The 24,640-nt window shown below is 48.4% G+C and overlaps 1 protein-coding gene across 12 annotated transcripts in view; it reads right to left on the bottom strand.

The window, feature by feature from the left end:
* Positions 1-24,640, bottom strand: part of LOC119178176 (tRNA-queuosine alpha-mannosyltransferase) — a 263,027-nt gene that overhangs the window by 213,145 nt on the left and 25,242 nt on the right. For all 12 annotated transcript variants that reach the window (XR_012893892.1, XR_012893893.1, XR_012893895.1 and 9 more), the window contains exon 3: positions 20,554-20,663. Coding sequence is in view for 9 of the 12 variants with exons in the window: in XM_075887161.1 (XP_075743276.1) it covers positions 20,554-20,663 (110 nt within the window). In the remaining 3 variants the exon portion in view is untranslated. The remainder of the gene's footprint in view (positions 1-20,553; positions 20,664-24,640) is intronic.

Here is a 24,640-nt window from a genome sequence, read left to right as displayed (position 1 = left end):
GAAGGTTTTTCTGCTGTTCCCAGGGATCGGTCCTGAGCCCAATTTTTTTTCTCATTTACATCAATGACATTGAACATGGTTTATTATATACATTTAGATTATTTGTAGACAACTACATCATTTACAGAAAAATAGACAGCACCCAAGCTAACGAATAATTACAGTCAGATCTTGATAAACTTCCACATTAGTGTCACTCATGGCAAATGCAAATTAACAATTTCAAAACCAAGGCCATGACACTTACAAGAGCACATCAAACAGAACTGAGCCAATATAAAATTCAAGCTGTTCTCATTAAAAAAGTATCTATGTTTAAATATCTTGAAATTCTTTTATCATCTGACGTATCTTGGAATGAGCACATCGATATAGCTAGTAAGGCATCAAAAGCACTTGAATTTATTGAAAAAACCTTTACTTGGCGAACTCTACCACTAAAATGAGAAGGTACATTACACTTGTTCATTCAAAGATAGAATATGCATCCATCATCTCGTGGGATTTCGAAATGGCGAACGAGCGCCACGCCACGCTCTTGAAGTGAACGAACACAGTAGACGCGGTCGGTACAAACTAAACAACATACACACACATTTATTTAACTAATCTACAATGACGATATCATCCGCTGAATTAATACATCAGTCGTTATGAACACGCTAGGACATCAGTACACAATATTACCATACACTCCACGACAAACAGAATAACACGACAAACACACAACAACATAACAAACACAATAACACTTCCAAGGCGGCGTCGCCAACGCTTGCCTTACCACGAGGGCCCCTGACGCGTGGGTCGCGTCGAGGACCCACGCTAGAGACAACCGTTCGCGGCAACCGCCACGCCCCGAAGAGGCTCGCTCAACTCTCGCCCGCCACCAAGGTTTGCTTCCACCAGGGGTCACTGCCAGCGCTACCACTGTAACAACCATGATGATGATAGTAATGCCCAATGCAAACACAACCCCATCTATCGCCCGATGGTTGTATCCCGAAATGCGGCTTTTGGGCGAGACACGTGTGCCACGCAGCGCAAACAACTTTAAAAGTGGTGTCAGCACCCCCACAATTTGGATTCAACATCTATCATATTTCATTGATCAAATAAAATCAATGCAAAATAAAGCCGCAAGATTTATCATCAAGCAGTATTCTCAAAACTACAGGATTACAAATATTAAACACTCACTTTCATTACTCCCTCTTGAAAAACGCAGACTTTCACTTGTTACTTTTGGCCCGGCAGTTCGTCGTAGCAGATGCCATTGTGCGTAAGCAGGTCTGCAAAAATACTTTCACCTCGGTATCGGTGCCCGGTCGGAAGCATCATGCGTGACGCTGTCCTGCAGGTGCTCCAGGCAGTTCTTTGTGGTCGAGTTACAAGGAACTCAACGAAAGCTTCGTAAATAACCCTTTTGTTAAGCGGGGTCGAAGAGCGCGAAACGGCATCAGTGTTGCAGTTCTCATGAAGTCGACCTCTCCACACAGCCTTTGTCGCCTACGCAGGGTCGTGAGAAAGAACCAACCGTTCAGAAGCGTGGGAATGCATTGCAGCAGCAGTTCTCAGGGATTGGGCACCTGGACTGCCGTGTTCGAGAAACTTTTGGAACACTGTAGCTGAATGCAGCCATGGATGCTGCTGACATTCATTTCAGCGGCCATCTCCCCGGAGGAGCTCTACTTTTCCCCTTCTCTAGACTCTACCTCCTCACCCTTCGATGTCTTCAAGGCACAATATGGGCGCGTCATTGTGTGGTGCACTTGTGCTACCATTGCACATATTCGCCTGTGTTCCTCATCAACCGAGAGGTCCAATATCTGCACCCTTTCTGGTGGGTGGATCACTGAGACTTAACGTCACCTGATTCGTTGCAGCAATGGTCACCGCCTTCTTCGAACTGTTGTGTAAGGAATCGACGGGCTATAAAAGCCAAAGACATTTTGTACATAAGGCTGAATTTCTGCACAGTGTTTTCCCTTCCTTCATGCAAATAAACCTTTCTTTGTTCTGTTTCTAAGAACGCGTCTACTCACTGGTGAAGATAGACTATGCGGGCGACAGCGGGGAGCCCGCTACCGAAAAAGAAACACCCCATAAACGGCGGCATGCCATCAACCGTCCACCCCTAACACACGGTTGTCGCATTTTCGTACATTTTATCGTAGTAAATCCTGTGTTCATGAAGACCACATAAACACACCTCATGATATTTCTAAACGTATTGATCACCAATACAAAATACAGTCTTTCTTTGCATGCACAATTATGTTATCAACATTTTTTATAAACCAGTAGAACATTTTCTTGGACATATTACTTACCTATTTATGCGTGTGTGTATGTGCAAGTATGTATTTACTTTTACTCTTTTTTCATTGTAAGTGTATTTTCTTTCTTTCATGACAATTTTCTGTATATTTTTATATTTTTTTGCACTATAGCTGTGTACCTCTTATTGATTTTTCATTCATGTAACCAATTATTTTTTTCCTTATTGCATCTCTGTCTCTAGAACTGTATTTTACTTTGTTTGCCATTTTTCATTATATAATAACAATGTTCTTATTTTCAAACTTATTGTAAAACTCAAACCCCCCTATGTAATGCCTGAATGGGCCTTTTGGTATATATGAATAAAAAAAAAAGATGAGAAAGGGGTGTCTCACAAAAGATTCAGAAAAACAGCAGAAGTTTGCGATAGTTCCGTACGTGCACGGGTTCTCGCATAACATAAAAAAAATCGTGGAAAAAAATTCAACCTTGATGTTCTTTTCGTCACCGGAAAATAACATGCAAATGTGTTCTAGAATTGACATGAAAAGCATGATGAAAGCAGGCTTTGTGAAAAAAGGCTATGGTATTAATTAAACATATTATGACGACTCGGTTGTAACGAGGTTTATTGGTCGTGAACTCGGGAACGAACAAGCGCAACGGACCCGAAGAAGAAGCGCACGTTCCAAGAAGATGATGATTGTCAGCCAGAACATATGATGATGATTAACTGCTGTTCGGATGAGGATGAAGCGCATAATAGATGCCTACACTGATTCCCCCCCCATGGAAGCGGCCAGCCTGGCCACTGCGGGCGGGTAGTCAAGGTGACGAGGAACGTCGTGTGAAAAGCTTCATGCGGGAAACGTGTACAATTTCGGTGCTGCGGCAACGGCGGTCAGTTGGCACGACAAGAGGCGTCACACGATAGCTGACAGGTGAAGTCTGCTCTAAAACAACATATGGGCCGATGAATCGAGGCTGGAACTTGTCGCAAAGACCAGGTGTGCGAATTGATGTCAATAGCAGCACCTCGTCACCCGGTCGGAATGATACCACACGATGAGAGGTGTCGTAGACGGCCTTCCTTGCTTGTTGCGTAGCTTCCATGTTCATATGAGCGCGCTGGCGGCACTGGGCAAGGCGAGAACTATGTTTTTCGCAACAAGATGGTGATGGAGGGCCATTGCTGGTGAAGAAGGAAACATCGATAAAGAAAGTAGGTGAACGTCCGTAAACGAGATAAAACGGTGAGTAGCCGGTTGTGCACTGAACAGCGGTGTTGGAGGCAAAAGTGAGGAACGGTAGAAGTTTATCCCAGTTTCTGTGATCCGGTTGAATGTATACGGCGATCATGTCGACAAGGGTTCGATGAAATCTCTCGGTCAGACCGTTTGTTTGAGGATGGTAGCTAGACGCCATCTTGTGTGTGGTACCTGAAATGCGAAGAACTTCACCTAAAAGCTGTGATAAGAACACCTTTCCACGGTCACTTAGAAGTACACGAGGAGCACCATGACGTAGTATTATGGCCTGAAGGATGAAGTCAGCAACTTCCGATGCTGAACCAATAGCTACTGAAGTTGTCTCGGCGTAGCGTGTCATATGGTCTACGGCGGTGACTATCCATCTATTTCCAGCACCAGTAAAAGGAAGGGGCCCATAAAGATCGACATCGACGACCTCGAAAGGTGTTGTAGGGCACGTCATTGGCTGTAACTGACCAGCCGGGGGAGATGTCGGAAGTTTGCGAAGTTGGCACGGAGAGCAGGAACCCACGTACTTTGCTACGCTGGTAGAAATCCCAGGCCAATAACAGCGGCTTCGTATGCGGTCGTAGGTTTTGTGAAAGCCTAGGTGGCCAGCAGTCAAATCGTCATGGAAGACGTTAAGTACCTGATGTAGAAGAGCGCATGGCAGAACAGGTACCCAGCGTTGGCCGTCAGGATGATATATGTGACTATACAGCACACCGTCCTGAAGTTTGAAGTGCTCGAGTTGTCGACGAAGGCAACTCGAGCACTTCAAACTTCAGGACGGTGTGCTGTATAGTCACAGCACACCGTCCTGAAGTCATTGGGTGGACGCGTAGCTCCTGAGAGGTGGCCTATAATGCGCCGACAATACGGGTCAGCCTGCTGGCGAGAACTGAAAGGCTGTTCATCGTCGATTGGCGGTTGGTACAGCGAGGCGAGCAAGGCAACAGAAGTGGAAGTCACGTCCGCACTGGTGTCGTTGGAGGTGGCAGCTGGAGTGTCGAACGACGCCGTAGGTAGTGGGCAACGAGAAAGAGCGTCAGTGTCTTGATGTTTTTTGCCTGATTTATAAATAATCTCAAACTGTTACTCCTGTAGGCGTAAAATCCAACGACCCAAGCGTCCGGACAAGTTCTTCATTGTAGAAAGCCAGCATAAGGCGTGGTGGTCCGTTACGATGGTGAATTGACGGCCGTACAGATAAGGACGGAACTTTTGTATGGACCAAACCACAGCGAGGCACTCCTGCTCAGTGATGGTATAGTTTTTTTCGGTAGAAGTAAGCACTCGGCTAGCATATGCGATGACTCTTTCCCGTCCAGAGTTATCGCGTTGGAGGAGAACAGCACCTATACCGCAACCGCTGGTGTCGGTATGCAGGAGTGTTAAGGCGGTGTCATCAAAATAGCAGAGTACAGGCTCTTACGTCAAAGCTTTCTTCAATAGGTGAAACGCCGACTGACATTCCTCGGACCACACAAAGGGTGCATTAAATGCAAGTAGTTTGTGAAGTGGCGCAGCTATTGAAGCAAAATTTCGTATGAAGCGACGAAAATATGATGCGAGGCCAAGAAAACTTCGCAAGTTCTTAAGTCTTGTGGGGCATGGAAATCGAAGGACGGCAGCGATCTTTTCGGGGTCAGGGCGAATACCGTCTTTGCTGACGACATGACGGAGAACCTTGATGAATTTGGTGGCGAAACGGCACTTCTTAGTGTTGAGCTGCAGACCCGTACCGGCGAGGCATGTTAGGACGTCATCCAAGCGCCTCAGGTGCTGAGAAAATGTTGATGAAAAGATGATAATGTCATCAAGGTAGCAGAGACACGTCTTCCATTTCAGACCACGCAGGACAGTGTCGATCATGCGTTCAAACGTCGCGGGTGCATTGCAGAGCCCGAAAGGCATCACGTTAAATTCGTATAGGCCATCGGGGGTTGCAAATGCCGTTTTTTCTTTGTCGTCATTGTGCATGGGAATTTGCCAATATCCCGAACGCAAATCAAGGCTTGAAAAGTATTCGGCGCCTTGCAGTGAATCAAGGACGTCGTCGATGCGTGGCATGGGATATACGTCCTTGCGTGTGATGTTGTTAAGTGCCAGGTAATCAACGCAAAAGCGCACGGCGCCATCTTTTTTTCGTACCAAAACAACAGGGAATGACCAAGGGCTAGTTGATGGACGAATTATTTCTCGTTGGAGCATGTCAGCGACGTTTTCCTCGATGATTTTTCGCTCAGCGAGAGACACGCGGTACGGGCGGCGATGTACAATAGATGTTCCCTTCGTCTGAATGCGATGCGCTGCAGTGGTAGTTCGGCCCAACGTTGAGGAGCAGGTGTCGAAAGAATCGGCGTGTTTCGTTAATAACGCAAGCAACTGCTGCGTCTGGATAGCTGTTAAGTCATCACTGATAAGAGCTGTGAAGGGAGAGGATGAGCCAGGCTTACTCATAGAACGGTCGTTGGTAGAGGCAGGTTTAAGTGGCAAGACGCTGACAGGCTCAGCATCCACAACACAGGCTACTGCAGGGCCCTCTGGCAGGAGAACTTTCTCTGGCGCTTCATTCGTAGCAATGACGAGCGCGGAGCCATGGTGAAAGCGTACGACACCTGATGCAAGGGCTACGCCTTTTGCGACGCAAGTCGACGAAGGCGACACCAAGACGTCACCGTGGTCGATGTCCTTAGAGATCAGGGTCACAATTCGTTCTTGATGTGGCGGTAGTTCGAGATCTTCGCGAGCGAACAGGCGTAGTGGCTTGTAGACGCCTTCGTCGAACATGGAGTCCATATTAGTTAGGTGCAGAATCCGTTCACCACAACATATGGCAGCTGAAGAAGAAAATAGGAAGTCCCACCCTAGAATTAGCTGGTGAGAGCACCGGGTAAGCACAGTGAACTCGATGTAATGCAAAATGTCATCAATAAACACATGAGCAGTACAAAGAGCAAAAGGGAGGATAGTGTTCCCCTGGGCTTCGACTAGATTGGGTCCATTGTAAGGTGTCATTACTTTTTTCAGGCGTTTGCACAAATCATACCTAATCACAGAAACTGTAGCACCGGTGTCCACCAAAGCGTCCACGAGAATTCCTTTCACCGTAACAGAAACCATGTTGAACGGGCGTGCTGGAGGAATATGAGTCCTACTGTTACATGCAGTTTCTCCTCCGAAAACTGCATCATTTAGTTTTCCGACCAGTTGTCAGTCGTAAACGAGACTGGCTGAAGAGGAGAGGAGGAGCGACGGAAAGGCGAAGGTTATCGGCGTCGGCTTGAACGGTAAGTGTTCCGCGTCTCAGTCGACGCGGGCGGAGATGGAGACCGCTGCTGTCCAGATGAATAACGCCGAGCGTAAGAATCCCCACTGGAAAAGTACCGTTCGCGCATGTCGTACCCGCGACGCTCGTCCTGCTGGCGCTTGCGGCAGAAGCGCGATATATGGCCACGATATTTACAGTAAAAGCATGTTGGGCGAGACGGGCACCAAGGCGGGTAGTAGAGGGCGTTCGACGCACCGGGAGATAGCGCACTCAAGTGGACAGACGGAGGGTCGGGTGGGATTGGCCGGAAGTGGACCGGTGGTGCAGCAGCAACCGGCGTGAATGATGGCAGCGGCGAAGTACAGTTTACGTTGCGAGGAGGCGCGGCCACAACATGCGCGTACGTTGGAGGGCTAGACAGAGGTGGCTGTACATAGGCTGGACCGGTTAATGATGTTAGTTCCTCCCTTACGATGTCACGGAAGGCCATGCTTGAAGGCTGTGTGACAGATGGAGAAGGTTGTGAGATGCCCATTGATTGAAGTTCTTCTCGTATGATCTCCCGTATCATGTCACACAGGTCCCGGTCTGCTGTACGGTGTTCACTATTGCCCGACTAAAGACGAACAGAATCAAGTTCGTCGAGACGCTGACACGTAGAGACGACGTCAGTGACAGTAGAAGGATTCTGGGCAACAAGGGCATTGTAGGCAATGCTTCCGATGCCCTTCAGGATGTGGCGCAGTTTGTCCGACTCGGACATCGAAGAATTGACGCGCCGGCAAAGCGCAAGGACATCCTCGATGTAAGATGCGTATGACTCGCCGGGATGTTGTTGGCGAGTATCTAGGGCCCTCTTCGCTAGAACGGATCGAACGGCTGGCGTGCCGAATACTTGGCGAAGCTGCTGCTTGAAGGCAGGCCAGTCGGTGAGGTCGATCTCATGGTTCAAGAACCATGTCTTGGCAACGCCCGTGAGATAAAGCGATACTCGGCGGAGCTTGTTAGAGTCGTCCCAGTGATTAGTTGCACTTACTCGCTCGTAGTTATCGAGCCAGTCCTCCACATCTTAGCCGCGGAGACCAGCGAAGATCGGAGGGTCACGCTGGTGGTTTACGATGTAAAGAGGAGGGGCTTGCGGCGCAGTGACGGCTTGCGGCGCAGAGACGGGAGCAGAAAGGGCATCCACCCACTCACTCTGAAACATGTTGGCGGACTTAGGGTCCAAGCGGCGGCCTGAATGGAGCTCCAGCGAGTAGGCATTGTAAGGAGAGGTACTGGGAACATCAATCCACCTCCACCACGTATGACGACTCGGTTGTAACGAGGTTTATTGGTTGTGAACTCGGCAACGAACAAGCGCAACGGACCCGAAGAAGAAGCGCACGTTCCAAGAAGATGAGGATTGTCAGCCAGAACATATGATGATGATTGACTGCTGTTCGGATAAGGATGAAGCGCATAATAGATGCCTACAATATCAATTGTGTGAGCAATTTTCGGTCGACCGTGGTTTATTGTATCTCACTGTCTTGTGACAGGGTATATGAACATAATTTAACACGGCGCACGACTACATGGACACAAGAAGAGACAAACCACAGCACCTTCTTCTGTTTTGTCCGCGTAGTCATGTGCTGTGTCAAAATATGTTTTGTAAGAATACTGTTAGACGAAACGCTGGGGTGAAGCAATGGTTTAATGGGCCTAACAGCAGCGAGACAGCAGCCAGTGGTTTTAGCAGCAGCTGCAGCAGAACTAGCCTCTGCCACAACAAATGTCTTCTTCGTTGTTTCTATAGCAGAGCCCGTATTTGTCACAACATTGACTGCCCGGTACGAAAGGAGCCATCCTGGTGACCTATGGCACTGACAGGACTGGTGGGTCGTAGTGAAGTTTTAGACGGTCGACGTGCACAGTCTCGCACCCGTGGCGCCGTTGATCTGTAGGTGGCTGAATAGTTTCAACCATGTAGTTGACTGGTGATGTCTGGCACAGGATCTGGTACGGACCATCATACTTGGTTATGAACTTTGAGCAAAGGCCTGGGGCAGACGATGGCATGCGGAGTCACACGATTGTTCCAGGCGCGTACAGTCGAGCCCGATTATATCGAACCCGTTTATATCAAATTATCCCGTATATCGAACAATTTCTAAACACGGTAAGTTTACATTGAGAATATATAGCAAAAGTTACTGTTTTATCGAACGAAAATAGCAACGACAACTGATATATCAAACTCTATGTGCCTCAAAAGTGCCCCAGCAAGTTGGCTTTCCCTCGCAGTGGCGAGAAAAACTGCCGGCGCCACCCTAAAAAAAGTTAGTTAGACCCGGTTGTGCGCAGGCGAACACCCCCCCCCCCCCCCACCCCCCCAAAATGATCCTGGCCCGCTCGCAGCGCTTACAGCCAATCAGAGGCCGTCGTGCTTCCTCTGAGGCGCGGAGGCGGTAGAAGTGAGCGCCATTTTTTCTTTCTTTATGCTTGTGTGCCTGCAGCTTCCGATTCAGCGTGGTCTGTGGTGTTGCCTGTTGGTGCTCTGTGAACTGTATTGGCGCGCTGTCATCATGGCTTGCGCAAAGAGACAAAATTTGCCGTTCCCCGCGAAACTCGAAATCATCAATCGAGTTGAGCGCGGTGAAAAGAAGTCCGACGTCGCCGCCGCATACAAAATTCCAAGGAGCACCTTGAGTACTATCCTGAAGAACAAGGCAGGCATTAGGGCCAAGTCGGACAAAAGGCCAGGTGCCCATGGCGCCCGACGTGTGCGCGCTGCTGTGTACGAAGATGTTGAAGCGGCCGTTTACAAGTGGTTTGTGGACGTTCGGTCAAGAAACATCCCAGTGTACGGCCCTATGATCGAGCAGAAAGCCAAGGACCTTGCTTTTCTGCTTGGCAGAAATGATTTCCAAAGCGGTTCAGGCTGGCTTCAGCGGTTCAAAGAACGGCACGACATCGTTGGCAAAGCTGTTACAGGTGAAAGCAGAGCGGCGGACCTGGACAGCGTAGACAAATGACTCGAGGAAAACTGGCGAGAAATCGCAGCAAGATATAGGGCCCAAGATATCTTCAATGCAGATGAAACTGCTCTATTTTGGCAAATGTTGCCAAACAAGACACTTGCGTGTCGTGGCGACAAGACAAGTGGCGGCAAGGCAAACAAAGCTCGTGTGTCCGTGCTGTTGGCAGCTAATTAAGACGGAACAAAAAAGCTTCGACCTCTGGTTATCGGGAAAAGCACGGCACTGCGGTGTTTTCGAAATGCGCTGTCGCTTCCAGTTAGCTGGCAAGCAAACTCAAAAGTGTGGATGACCAGGGAGCTTTTCAGCAGATGGCTATTGTCATGAAATGATGATTTGGTAGGCGAAAATCGCAAGGTGTGCCTGCTCGTGGACAATTGTTCATCGCACCACTGAAGTACAACCTTCAGCAACATTGAGCTGCATTTTTCGCCACCGAACACTACGTCTGTACTGCAACCACTGGATCAAGGCGTTATACGCGCAATAAAAGCCGGCTATCAGAAGCGCCTGGTGGAGAGGCTGCTGCAGAACCTTCGTGTCGGCGGGGAGCTTAAGATCGACTTGCTCGGAGCTATTTCTATGTTGAGTAGATCGTGGGCAGATGTCAAGAAGGAGACGATCCAGAACTGCTTTAGGCATGCCGGCTTTTGCATGCCTGGTGATGACACTCCAAATTCTGACAGCACTGAAGACACCGCAGGTGTTTCCGCCAAAGTTTGAAACGAGCTGGCAGAGTTCCCGGGTGCTATCAATGGATAGACATTCAACGAGTTCGTCAGTGCGGACGATGATGTCCCCATCATGGAACAATTACAGGATGAGGATTACATAGCAGACGTCGTGCCGACCATGAGCCAAAGCGACAGCATTATGGAAATCGACGATGGCCTATTGCCTGCATTCTCTGAAGTGATTAGTGCACTTGCGTTGGTCCGGCTCTATTGAAGAAGAATGGCTATTTGGGCTAGTTGGTTTGAATTCATGGTAATAAGGGCTGCAGCGCGAGCACGAAGGTGCTAGAAGAAACAGACGAAAGGCGAGGCACGGAAAGCAAAGAGGATGGCGCTCCTGTTGTCCTCTTTGCTTTCTGTGCCTCGCCTTTTGTCTGTTTCTTCTAGCACCTTCGTGCTCGCGCAGCAGCCCTTATTACCGGCTCTATTGCTTGAATGTGGAAGGTTGCGGCCTCAGCTGCTCCGACTCGTTGGACAACGTGGAGGCATGCGTGCTGTCGCAGGCAGCGAAGTCATTGACACAGAAGAAAATCCGGGACTATTTTGTTCCACAGTAGGGCACGCAAGTAAGCCACCATATTACCGTAATTACTCGAATCTAATGTGCACCTTTTTTCCGGTTAAGCGAGTTCATGAATCGCATGCGCGTTAGAATCGAGTACGAAAAAAAAAAAGTACGGTCAATCTATTACCATCGGCAAATCCAAAATGACCGCCCCCTACGTGCGTCGGCATGGCGCGTCGGCCATTTCTGCCTATGTGTTTCCCATGTACGGCACTTCGTACGTGTGGAGTTCCCACATACGAAGGCACTTCGTACGCTGAGGAGTTCGTCATCTAGTAGTGCATTAGAATCGACGACGTGGAAGGGCCGACTCCCAAAACTTGAGTGCACCACGATGCCGCTTTTAAAAGAAAAGTCATCGCGTGTGCAGAAACGGAGGAAAATCGGGCCGCATCGCGGTCGGTCGGAGTTCCCGAAACGTGCGTGCGGGACCGGCGGAAACAAAAGCAGAAGATTGTCGACAGCAAAACTTCCTGCAAAGGCTTCTGTGGACCACACCAGGGTCGGTTTCTGCACATTAAAGAGCTGCTCGGCGAGTATGTACTTGAGCAGCGAGCCGCACAGCGGCCCGTGACGACAGAACTGCTCCAAGTGCGGGCTATGCAATTAGTCTTAGAAAAAGGTCTAATGCGGAGCCAGTTTAAAGCGAGCAGGTGCTGGCTGACTAACTATATGAAGAGGAAAGGCTTTTTCCTCCGAAGGGGAACATGCATATGCAAAAAGTTTTGCCGAGGAGTACGATAAAATGATTCACAGTTTTCAGAGGTTCGTCCTAAACTTGCGGCGCTACAACGGCTACCTGCTTGGGCAAATCGGGAATGCCGATCAGACGCCTCTTTACTTCAACATGCCTGGCACCACAACCGTCGAGAAGAAGGGGGTGAAGCAAGTTCGCATGCTGACATCGGTCCTCGGTAAAACTACAGTGACGGCAATGCTCTGTTACACGTCAGATGAGCACAAGCTTCGCCGTACCTCATATTTAAATGGAAGATGCTCCCGAAAGGAGTCGTTTTTTCGAGTGGTGTGATCGTGCAGGCCAGGAGAAAAATGGTGCACGTTGCAATCGATGTCTTACGTTTTTTTTTTTTTTTCGCGGTGAAAATCGGGTGCGCGTTACAATCGAGGGCGCGGTAGAATCGAGTAAACACGGTAATAAAGTACTTTTCTTCTAGTGTGTTATGTGCCTTTGTGTCAAAACCTATACCGGGCCTATATCGAATTATGCCATATATCGGACTAATATACGTTTTTTGGCGAGTTCGATATACCAGGGTTCGACTGTATGACGAAGGGTATGAGCGTAGGTCATGGGAGTACTTCTGGTGAGCCGGATCGTGCGTAGTGAGCGAACGTGCGAGCTGCGGACATTCTTCGGCATATATGGTGGCTCCGGTCTAAGTTGTCGATTCGAAGGGAGAACGGCGAGAATCCAGTTGCTGATTGAATTGCGCTGTTGTAAGCGTAAGAACCGAATGGCAGTATGCGGTCCCAGTTCGTATGGTCATCGGAAACATACATGGAGAGCATGTCACCCAGCGTGCGATGAAATCGCTCGGTCATCCCGTTAGTTTGGGGGTGATATACGGTGGTTGTTCGGTGCATGATGTTGCATTCGCGTAGGAGGGCTTCTACAGCTTCCGACAAGAAGGAACGCCCATGATCGCTGAGAAGCTCACGAGGTGCACCATGCAGAAGGACGAGGTTGTGCAGAATGAACAAGCCGACTACACGCGCAGTGGTCTCGGGAAGCGCTGAAGTTTCGGCATAGCGCGTAAAGTGGTGACCCAGCGGTTTCCATTTGGTGTGTATGGTAGAGGACTGTACAAGTCGATTTCGATGCGGATGAAAGGCCGAGAAGGACAAGAAAATGGCTAGAGTGGCCCTGTGGTTGTGGGAGGGGAGCTCTTCCAGCATTAGCACAAGGAACATGAACGGCCGTACTGCCTAACAAAGAGGTACATTCCACGCCAGTAATATCGAATTCGTAGGCGAGCATACGTCTTCACTACACCTGCGTGGGCGCATTGCAGATTGACGTGGAAGGAGGCACAGGCGTCAGAACGTAGGTGGCGAGAGATTACCAGCAACCACTTGCGGCCATCAGATTGGTAGTTTCACCGGTACAGAAGACCGTCATGGATGGTAAAATGGCGAGCAGTTCGTCGAAGTAAACAGTTGTCGGTACGTGGAGACGTCTGAGACAGGCACTCTAAGAGAGACGCTATCCATGGATTCTGGCGTTGCTCAGCGGACATGTTGGCATGTTCAAGTGAAGAACATTCGCAGCTCCAAACAGACGCTGTAACATAATCGTGGGGAAGTGACTAGCAAGAAAGAGTGTCAGCGTCCGAATGCTTGTAGCCTGATCGATAAATTACACGAATGTCATAATCTTGGAGACGTGCCCTGCGAGCTAGGCGACCAGATGGGTCTTTTAATGACAACAACTAACCCAATGCATGGTGATCAGTCACGACATCAAATGGGCAGCCATATTGTGATTGCCCAAATAATGGCAAGCCATTCTTTCTCGGTGACTGAATAATTCTTTTCGGCTTTAGTGAGAGTGCGACTAGTGTATAATACAACATACTCATCGAAGCCAGATTTACACTGAGTAAGAATAGCGCTGAAGCCAACTCCACTAGCGTCCGTATGGATTTCGGTTGGAGCGTTTAGATCAAAGTGGCGTAGGATAGGTGGTGATGTCAGAAAATGGCGTAAAGAGGCGAATGCTTCGTCGCATGCTGGGGACCACATCGAGATGTCTAGGTTGTCGGCAAGTAGCTGCGCCAGGGGTGCGATTATGATGGCGAAATCACGCGCCAAATGGCGAAAATATGAGCAGAGGCCGATGAAGCTGCAGAGCTCTTTTAGTGTAGCGAGCCTGGGAAAGTCGACGACAGCGGGAAGCTTGGCTGGACCAGGAGAACCACCATGCTTGCTAACAACATGCCCTAAGATGGTAAGCTGGCAGGCAGCGAAGTGGCATTTCTTCAAATTTAGCTGCAGTCCAGCGTCCGGAGGACAAGCTTGCGAGGCGGCTGAGGTGGGAGTCGAAATCCTTCGAGAAAACGATGACGTCATTCAAATAGAACAGGCATGTGTTCTATTTAAAGCCTCTAAAGATGTTGTCCATGAGATGCTCGAAGGTGGCAGGCGCGTTACAGAGGCCGAATTTTCAACTTTAAACGTTAAATGTTTTTCAAACGTTAAAAAGAATTTTCAATGTGAACGTTAAACTCGTACAATCTGTCAGGCATTACGAACGCAGTCTTAGAGCGGTCAGCTTCATTCATAGGGACCTGCCAGAAGCCGGATCGAAGGTCTGAAGAAGAAAAGAACTCTGCTCCTGGCAGGCAATCGAGGGCGTCATCGATTTTGGGCAGCGGATAAACATTTTTTCTCGTCATCTTATGAAGACACCTGTAATCAATGCAAAATCTGATGCTGCCATCTTTTTTTTTCCACCAGTACAACCGGAGAGGCCCAAGGGCTGTTTGAAGGTTGTATTATGCCACGTCGAAGCATATCGTTCACCTGATCGTCAATGGCACGGCGTTCAGTGTGAGAAACTCTATATGGGCGCTGGCGCAAAGGTTCATGGCTACGGGTGTCGATTTTGTGAACGATGGCAGACGTGCGACCCAAAGAAGGTTGGCTATGGTCAAATGACATCTTGAAGCGACCGAGTAGAGCCAGGAGTTGGGTGCGCTGAGCAGCGGAAAGTTTAGGGTCAATCGATGAGAAAAAACCTCCGCAAATGAAGTGGGAGCGGTATCAGAGGTAATTATGTTTAAGTGAGATGGTGGCAAATCATCAGATAGGTGACTGGATGAAACAGAATCAATTCAAGGTGACCAAGGACTTCGCCACGAAATAATATGGCTGGGGAAAGAAGCGAGTTTGTTATATAAATGGAGCCTTGTGAGTTTTCTGCGGTGACAACTGCAAATGGGAGAAGGAAGCTTTTGCGAGAGCCGAAGGCGTCGGAGGGTATAAAGAGGGCGATGACAGAGGGTGCATCGTCGCAGAAGAGTGGCACAAGAACACAAGATAGAGGAGGACTGTGAGTGTCCGAGGCCACGGTGACTCGGGAAGATAGCGGCTTGAAAGAAGGTCGTTCAGACGTCGGCGCTTCACACAGAGGCAGTTCAGACATCGTCGACAACTCTAGTTCGGCACGCGCACCGTGAACAACGGCATGATGAGCGCAGAGGAAGTCCCAGCCTAAGATGATCGCGTAAAAATGGAGAAAACACAACGAATTCGACTACATACAAAATATTTTAGATGACCAGTGAGCTGTGCACGCCGCAGAAGGTTGGATGTGATGTGCAGTGGCCGTGCAGAGAGACATTGGAAAGCAGCAGTGTAAGCTTCTTCAACTTGCGGCACAGTTCACCACTTAGCGCAGACACGGCAGCGCCAGTATCAACGAGTGCTTTCGCCGGTACACCATCAATATGCACAGTTATTTCATTAGCAGGTAAAAGTGGAGGCCTTGAAGGTTTCGATATATGCGCAGCTCTTGGCTCTGGAACTGCGATGGTCAGTTTTCCGTTTGGGCGTGTGGAGATCGAAGAAGCACCGAAGAAATAAAGTGGCGCTGTGGTGAGGGCGACCGATCCCTGTCGAAGCTGCGGCAACTGAGCCAACGTGGGGGGGAACGAAGACGACTGCAGTGGCTCTGGGCGATAGGAGTCATAAGTCGCCTCACCAGCAGTCGGGTTGTAATCCTGAGGACGGCAGTAACGTGCTACATGACCGGGAAGATGGCAGAAATAGCAAATTGGCCTGTTGTCCGGAGTGCGCCAAGGGTTGGTTGATGGTGGTGAGGGGTGGCGAACAGGACGTGGCTGGGGACGGATAGGTGGACTTGCTGCGTAGAGAAGACGGGGCTGTCTAGCAAGATCCGTGACAGTTGGTAGCGACGGCGGCGATCATCTGGCGGCCTCAGCATAAGTGAAAGGGGCGGAGATAGGCGAAGGATGGTATGTGGGAGACAGGGGAAACTTGCTCTTCAATTGCTTTGCGGAGCATTGGGGTCAGCGTGCGCGCACTGGTCGGGACGTACGGCACAAGAGACAACTGGCGCGACACTTCTCGGACGAACTGCTGAATTTGCTGCATTAACGCGGTTTGTTTGTAGGAAACAGCGCTAATGGTGAACGCAGATGTAGAGGTCGTGTCGAGGTTTGGACGTCGAGTAGAAATGTGCTCTCTCCGCAGCTCGTCGAAACTCTGACAGAGCTGAATAAGCTGGGAGACGATTTGTGGGTTTTTTGCAAGGAGCATGTGAAAGGCATCGTTCTTGATACCTTTCATGATGTGCCGTATTTGCCAATGTCAGACATGTCGGAATCGATACGACGGCAGAGGTCCAGAACATCTTCAATATACGAGGTAAAGGTCTGGCCAGAGCGCTGTGCGTGGCATCGCAAGCGCTGTCCGACATGGAGCTTGCGAATAGCGGGTCGGCCGAAGACTTCTGCAAAGCGCGTATTGAAGGTTGACCAAGAGGGTATTTCCACTTTGTGGTTGTTAAACCACCATTCTGCCACACCCGCGAGATAAAAATTAAAGTAAGCGAGCTTGTCTGTGTCATCCAGCTTAATGTAGGCGCTTACCGCTTTATACTGGGACAGCCAGTCTTCGGCGTCTTGGTTGTCGGTCGCGTTGAAAATCACTAGGTCTCGCGGTCGTGGCATTCCGGAACAGGTGACAGATGGGATTATGACTGCAGGTGGCTGGGTCATATCGTCAGGCATTGGCGAGGCGAAGGGTTGAGGTAGAGTCCGGGAACAGAGTTCCAGTTTGAGACAACCAGCACTCTCCACCAAATGTAAGAATACTGTTAGACACCACGCCGGGGTGAAGCAACTGTTTAATGGGCGTAACAGCAGCGAGACAGCAGCCAGCGGTTTCAGCAGCAGCTGCAGCAGCACGAGCCTTCACCACAACAAACGTCTTCTTCATCATTTTTATAGCAGAGCCCGTATTTGTCACTACAGTTCAAGTTTTGTCACCAACTGGCCTAGCTTTCAGCCTTTTGGCAGGGTATACATCGAGCAGACTGGGTGCAACCTAAATGTTGCCTGCGAGAACACTATAATGCGCTGAAATTGGCGCCGGTTTAACATTTGTCTGCTCATTGCACTTAGTACGACTGCATACCTGAATTTTCACGCATGTCTGTTTCATACACCTATCGTAACACAATAACTAGGAAGATAGCAGAAGCCTTTTTTTATAAAGAAGAACATTGATACTTGTGGCAGCTCACCGTCTATATCCCTTCTAGATTGTGAAATCTGGTTTCTGGTCGACACTTGATCGCGGCGGAACCTTCCCTCTTTTATTTCGGTAGCAATTATATAGACAGTCTCAGCTGGTTTTTGCCGCCGCCACCGTCATGCAACTTATATGTATACGTATCTATATATATGAAAACTCAAGAAAAGAAAAAAGCCGCCCGCGCTCAGCACCCCGCTCATCGCGATGTGCCAACGCGCGCTTATTTCCCATGTGTAGTTTGCCCCACGAAAGGGGGTGGAGTTGGGGGTGTAGGTGCTTGTGCACCTGCGTTTACCTTTTGGTAGGGAGAATCGTGTGCCCTGGCCTTTCATCGGAAAGATCACGTTTAGTTGCCGGGCGCACAAACATCACTTCGCTCACTGGACAGACCCCATTCACGAAAAGAGCACGCTTTTCAAACACAGTGAAGTAACAACTAAGACACTCGTTAGTCTGCACTCATATCTGTACCTGTGATTATGCTTCGTGCATCATTTTCGTTTAAACAGCTCATTAGGCATCAAGCTGTAAACATTGTTATTTAGCTCTCGTCTTGTGTGTATTCTTTTTGTGCATCATTTGAGTGTGAGCAGTGTGCTACACGTTTTGATCTGCTAGCCGTTCTTAGCGTTGCATTCCAAGTTGTTTGCTATCGCATTCATTGCTTCGCCCTTACGGCAAAACTGTGACTATTTTTATTTTATTTTCCCTTCTTTTTCTGGCTTATATTACTATATTTGATGAATAAACCAAGTTTCAGTCTGCGCTGATTTGTCTCCTCTTTTGCGTCTCATTAGTTTGTGCTGTAAATATTACATTATGACCCTACACGACAACTGGACATCTCGGCATTTCCTGTATGCTCACAAGAATGCAGTAAAAGTACTACTGGCCATGACTTGCTGTCAACGTCACTCGTTACGTTAAGGCATGCTGAGACTGTCGACGACGAAAAACACTGCCCACAATACCAGCAGGGTTCCTTTGGGCGATCAAATCACCTCACCTACTGTTCCAAAAAATCGGTGTAGACCTACTGAGACTACTTTCTACGTTGACTTGCTTGAACCAATAGATCGTTTTCGCCATTGACTACCTCACCTACTACGCCTAAACAAGGAAGGGCCCATCCTAGAGGCAGTGCCACCGAGGTAGCGAAGTTCTTCGTTGAACACATCGTCCTGCAGCATGGAGCACCAGAAGTCTTCAGCACTGACAGAGGTACCGCCTTCATTGCTGAGTTAACTTAAGCGATCTTAGCATACAGGCAGACAAGCCACTGCTGGACAACATCGTACCACCCACAAACCGACGGCTTCAGTGAGCGGCTAAACAAGACAATCGCCGATATGTTGGCCATGTACATCAATGTCGAACACAAGAGGTAGTATGCCATCCTTCCATATATGACATTCACATACAAAACAGAAGTGCAAGAAACGATGCAGATGACATCATACAAGTTGGTCTACGAAAGGAACCCGTTCACGATGCTTGAAGCCACGCTGACAAACATCGCTAACGAAGAAAACCTCGAGGTCACAGTCTGCCTTCAGCGCGCTGAATAAGCTCGTGAACTTGCCCGCCTACGCATCAAGAATCAGCAGACAACAGACCACTGTAGTTACAATCGCCGACAAAGCTTCGTGGGATACCAGTCCGGTGACCAAGTTTAGGTTTAGACGCCAATATGCCGGAGTGGCCTCAGTGGAAAACTTCTGCGATGGTACTTCGGACCGTACAGGGTAGTTCGACATCTCGGCACACTCGGCTGCGAGGTTGTCCCCGATGGCATCACTAATTCTCATTGGCGGCGTGCCCAACCTGAGGTTATTCATGTCGTGCACACAAAACCGTTACAAGCGGGTTAACGCACCTAAGGACTATACTAATGGTTATTGTTTTTCTATTGCTGTACTTTCTTGCTTTGTTGTTATTGTTCATGCATTTTCCCTCATGTTCTCTTATAAGCACCAGTACGATGCTTTTGGGCGATGCCGACGTGCTTCACCACTTGTAAATTGATCAACAGCCGACGCTCTATTTGCCGCTATTAGTGCCAGCGACTTCCTGTATTCTGACTTTCCGTTTACCGGCCGCAGCTGGGCCAAATAATCAGTTTCATCAGAACATCCACTCTGATCCCTTCGTCTACGTCATGACCCCATCACAATGGGAAAGCAATATGACTCAACAATAAGTTGCCCACTTTTAACCCATTCACGTTTTTAAAAACAGAGGAATGCTTGAATGCCTCTATATTTTTCAAATCAATGCATTTAGCACCGATACAAAATGGACTGTAATGAAATAAGTATTGCTGCCACAGAGTAATTCATACTTCCTTACAATGACCTATATCAGGAAAATTCAACAGTTACCATGCTTCCCTTCGTAAATTAGACCAAAATAAATGCAGTAACAGAAAAAATTACTTGCCTTCGGTGCAGCCAGATGATTCTGACGGTGATTCTTGCTCGTACGCAGCAAAAAAAAAAGCCATAGGCGCACTACAATCTTGTGCACTCTTCAACCGCAAGAATCCACAGAGAATGTGCCCTCTCACTGTAGCTCGACACCCGAGGCAATACAAGTTGGTTAGGCTGGGGAGCATGGGGACTGGGACGCCTGGAGAGAAAGATGCCGCATGGCCGCCATCTCGGAGGTCATGTCACTCCCCTCATGTATTCACGCGGCGCTTTGGACACTCCTCCTGTTCTAGGTCACTCTGCCTCCGTCTCCCAACAGGAATATTTCGAGCCGACGAGATGCTTCTGCCATTTGGCGTTGCCTTCACAATTGTCTTTGGATCAGAATTACCAACATTACATGCAAAGACTGCAGCTGCAATCATTGCCTATCTTTTTTACGAAAGTCTTTGTTTCAAATGCACTAACAAAAGAGCCTCCAAGTGCGTGCAAACAAGCACCCTTAAGCAAACAAGCACTGGCCAATGCTTAACTACAGATAGCCCAAACTGGCATGCACGAAGCGACACTATCTGACAGGAAGTCATATTAGGCAACTGTAAAATAATAGCAAGCACTCTGCACAACTGGCCAACACATAGAAAACATTAACAAACAACTTCAAAGGTGGCGGGAGAGAAGAGCACAAAACTCACGAGGCAGTTTCTCAAACTCCTGTCCGAGGAAAGACACATGGAAGGCCATGCCAAGGCAGTGCAGCTCGAGCAACACTTGCACGAACTCCTCGGGTCCCTTGTCATGCTCCCTGCAAAACGAAACTTGTTATTTTCGTTGAAACGAAAAGGCGCGCATGCTGTGTTTTTCTATATTTTCTGCCCCCAGACCCTACACTTTCACACACACTGTGACGTGATCATGACGTTGGCCAAGGCAGCAGTGGTGTGCTTAAGATGAACTTGGGTGAAAATGAAAGCTGCGAGAACAGTCTCGGCCATCCAGAAGCAAAGTGGGCCGCCAGCTTCTTGTGGATCAGAGGCCGTGTGAGATGACAACCTCTCTGAAATGCATGGCCTAGTCTGCATGAAGCCGACACAGCCGCAAGGCAAAATAAAAGAGGGACAAAAAAATCAAGAGTAGTCAACTGTATAGAAAACTAGAAAGACAATGTGCACTTTCAACACGCATGTCACAAGGCTGCCATTTACAAATTGAGTCAAACCCACTTATAAAAATGATTGTTATGATTGTTATGAGATCATCGATAATTGCACGAAAAAAATGCACATTCAGGATGACAGGCTGTTGTAAGAAATTTATAATACCAGATGGGAATACAAACAGATACCAGATATGAGGATGAAAAAACTGCTATGTTTTCAGACATGATTGAAAATTCGGATGCTTACATGAGACCGCCACATGCCTCATAGGGCAAATTTATGATCACATGTCCGAAAGTGTATGAACAAAAGCCACACCCACTCAGTGCCATAGCAAATTCCTGGTCAGCTTTGCCGCAATCCCGCAGCGCTATGCGGAGAAGCATATTAGAAATCCGAAGGGACGCAGAGGAACATTGGTGTTGTGGGCAAAGGTTCAGCAGTTCGAATTTTAATTGCAATTAACCCAAGAACAAACACTGGAATCACTGCGTTCGCGGCAATGTGACATCTGGACACAGACTCGCAGACTCCTGCCGGCGCTTGTCGCCTTTTTCTGTGCCCGTCATGTAAACGCTTTTTAGCGATACCTTGGTGATAATTCATCAATTTCGTGACGTAAATTTCTCAATATACAAGGCGCAAGGTCTCACAACTACTTAATGTTCTTAAAGCTGTAAGAAGTTTCCATAATTTAGCTTAGAATAGGCAGACTCCCGTCCGAACGGAAGATTTATTATGAACATGGTGATGCAGAAGAAGACGTTTGTTGCTTTTATCGCGTACACCACAAAATGGGTGCTAAGAAAGTATGCTAAGTGGTACTAATGTTATCACAACTAGGCATAGACTCCGGAATTAGAGCATGTCTGTGCCAAAGTATGAGAAATGAAACTAGGGGCGTTTTTAATTCACTAACTACATTGCACTTTACCGTGCAAGTTATGCCTGCATCTGTGGATTATCTAAATGATTTGACAGAACTGCACTTTCTCTAGCAGGAGACGTCACATGAATATGACTGTCGCAAGCACTCACATAACATATTCATGAAAAAAACTCAATAATACTACCGCACACAAAACGATTTTGGAAATAAGATATTTCCGTTCACTGATATCATATGTACTGGTTTCTTCTCAATAGTCGCCAGAGATTATGTAGTCCTATAAACTGATTTGCGTGAAATTTTGGAATATTCTACCGCCGCACGTCACAAACACTAATGGCAGCTTCACGTGGGAGCACCGCTGATAGAAATAATTCCAACACAAACATCAGAAACTCAAAACGAACTCTTTCTATGGCACACTCACGAACATGGCCCAAGCAGTGGCGTAACCAGAGAATGGCTTACCAATAGAAGTTTGTGAAAATCGGAAAGTTTTGAATATTCGTCTAATATTGCATTTGTATTATTCGTATTCGATTCGAAAACCACATGTCAGAAACTTTCGAACATTCAAACTCGAATATTCCTCGAACATTCAATGTTCGCGAATATTGGTTCGCATGAAGAACTCATGATATTGCGCATTTGCGATAAGAACTTTAGTAGATCATGCAGTGATTACTACGACTTCGGCGTGTGTGCGACCTGATGCCTGCATAGAAATTCACGGAAGCCTGATGACGGCTACTGACAATGCGGCGTTACCTCACCGCACAAACGTATGAATTATAAACATCTCAAACAATCTAAATTACACAGTGCCCGCTCGGAAGTTTGTGTGGCTTAGCAGTTTAGCGCAACCCGTCCTCTGCCAGGCCCTTGTGTGTGCGATCGCAGGAGCGTATCGCTTGTAGAAACGAAGGCAACTCGCTGCTGCTGCACTGGCTCAAAAAAATAGTCTTCACACCTTTGCTGGGTCTCATGCTGCGAGCACGAAGACAAAAAAAAGACAGTTTCACCGCAAGGGTGAAGCAATGAATGCGATAGCAACAATTAAATAACTTAGAATGTAAGGCTGACGACTAGCAGATCGGAACATGCAGCAGGTTGCTCACAAATGCTGCACGAAAACAACACACACAGGACGAGAGCTAACTAACAGTGCTTACAGCTCGATGCTTAACGCACTGTTTAAACAAAAACGATGCACAAAACGTAATCACAAGTACAGATGAGTGGGAACTAACAACTGTCCCAGTTGTTACTTTGTCGCGTTCGAAAAACTCGCTCTTTTTGTAAACGGTGCCTGTCCACCCAGCAAAGTGACCTTTGTGGCCCAGGGAACTAACGCAATTGTTCTGGTTAAAAACCAAGGCACAAGATTCAACCCACTGAAGGATAAGCGCGCCCGTGCACAAGCACCTACCCCCCCCCCCAACCAACAATTTACGGGGCAAAGTACATGTGAGAGATAAGCGCACGTCGGTGCATCATGACGAGCTGGGTGCTGAGCGTGGGCGGCTTTTTGTCTTTCTTGAGTTTTCATATTGTCACAAGTAATGGGTATGAGCCATCAACTGTAGGTGGAATCCTTGGGAAGTGAAGAAAGAAGAGGGCTTTTGCATCCTGGTCTGAGGGCAAGCAAGACGTCGTTTCGTCGCTCTCTGTTATTACGTTTGTGGCACTGGTGGAGGTGCTGGGTAAATGCGCCTCGGCTGCAGATTTTCAGCCGACACACCGAGCTACTTGGAGACAGCTACAGCTCCCACGGCACGAATCAGTCGCCGCCTGCGAGGACTATCTCCCGAGTACGGTCCCCTCTCTCAAGACGAGATGGCAACTTCAACTAACAACCAGGCGAGTCAAACCAACGACGCCTATTCTTTTCTCCCGCATGTTTTTCATGCGCCGCAAACACCACGCTCATTTCATGGAGACATTTATGAAGATGTTGACGACTGGCTTGACCACTTCAATCGAGTTGCCAACATCAACGAATGGGATGAAGCTCACAAGCTGCGGAGAGTTTACTTTGCGTTAGAAGACTCTGCCAAAACGTGGTACGAGAATCACGAGGGTTCCTTTGCGACGTGGCATGAGTTCAGCCGACAGTTTCGTGATGCGTACCGCAGCACTGAAAGGAAAGAGAGAGCGGAGCAGGCTATCTCGTCTCGGAACCAACGACCCAACGAAAGAGTTTCGATGTTTGTCGAGGACATGTTTCGACTCTTCAAGCGTGCTGACCCTGCAATGTCCGAGGAAAAGAAGGTGCGGCATTTAATGCGTGGGGTAAAAGAGCAGCTCTTTGCCGGACTCGTGCGCAATCCACCGACGACTGTGGCAGAGTTCATAAATGAGGCAACCACAATGAAGCGTACTCACCAGTATAGGTCGTCACAGTATGAACGCCACGACCTGACCCCTGCTGCATGCTTTATCGGGGCTGACAGCGAGAGGCATGCCCTCGCTGAGTTCATAAGAAGCGTCGTGCGGGACGAGCTGCGCCAACTCCAAGCAGCGGGACCCCAACCACCAGTAAGTGATCTCGCAGACTTAATCCGAAATGAGATCCGACACGTGGTCACCCCACTCGCGCCAACAAGACCTGAGGCCCCTGTGCTGACTTATGCGGCGGCTCTGCGATCTCCTGCACCACATGGCCCTGATCCCACCATGGGGAGAATGAATCAGGCTAGCCATCGATTCCAGGGCACCTCTTCGACTCCGCCA

Source organism: Rhipicephalus microplus, chromosome 1 (assembly GCF_043290135.1).
Source record: "Rhipicephalus microplus isolate Deutch F79 chromosome 1, USDA_Rmic, whole genome shotgun sequence".
In the NCBI taxonomy this organism is placed as follows: domain Eukaryota; kingdom Metazoa; phylum Arthropoda; class Arachnida; order Ixodida; family Ixodidae; genus Rhipicephalus; species Rhipicephalus microplus.
This window is presented reverse-complemented; position numbering and strand designations above follow the sequence as displayed.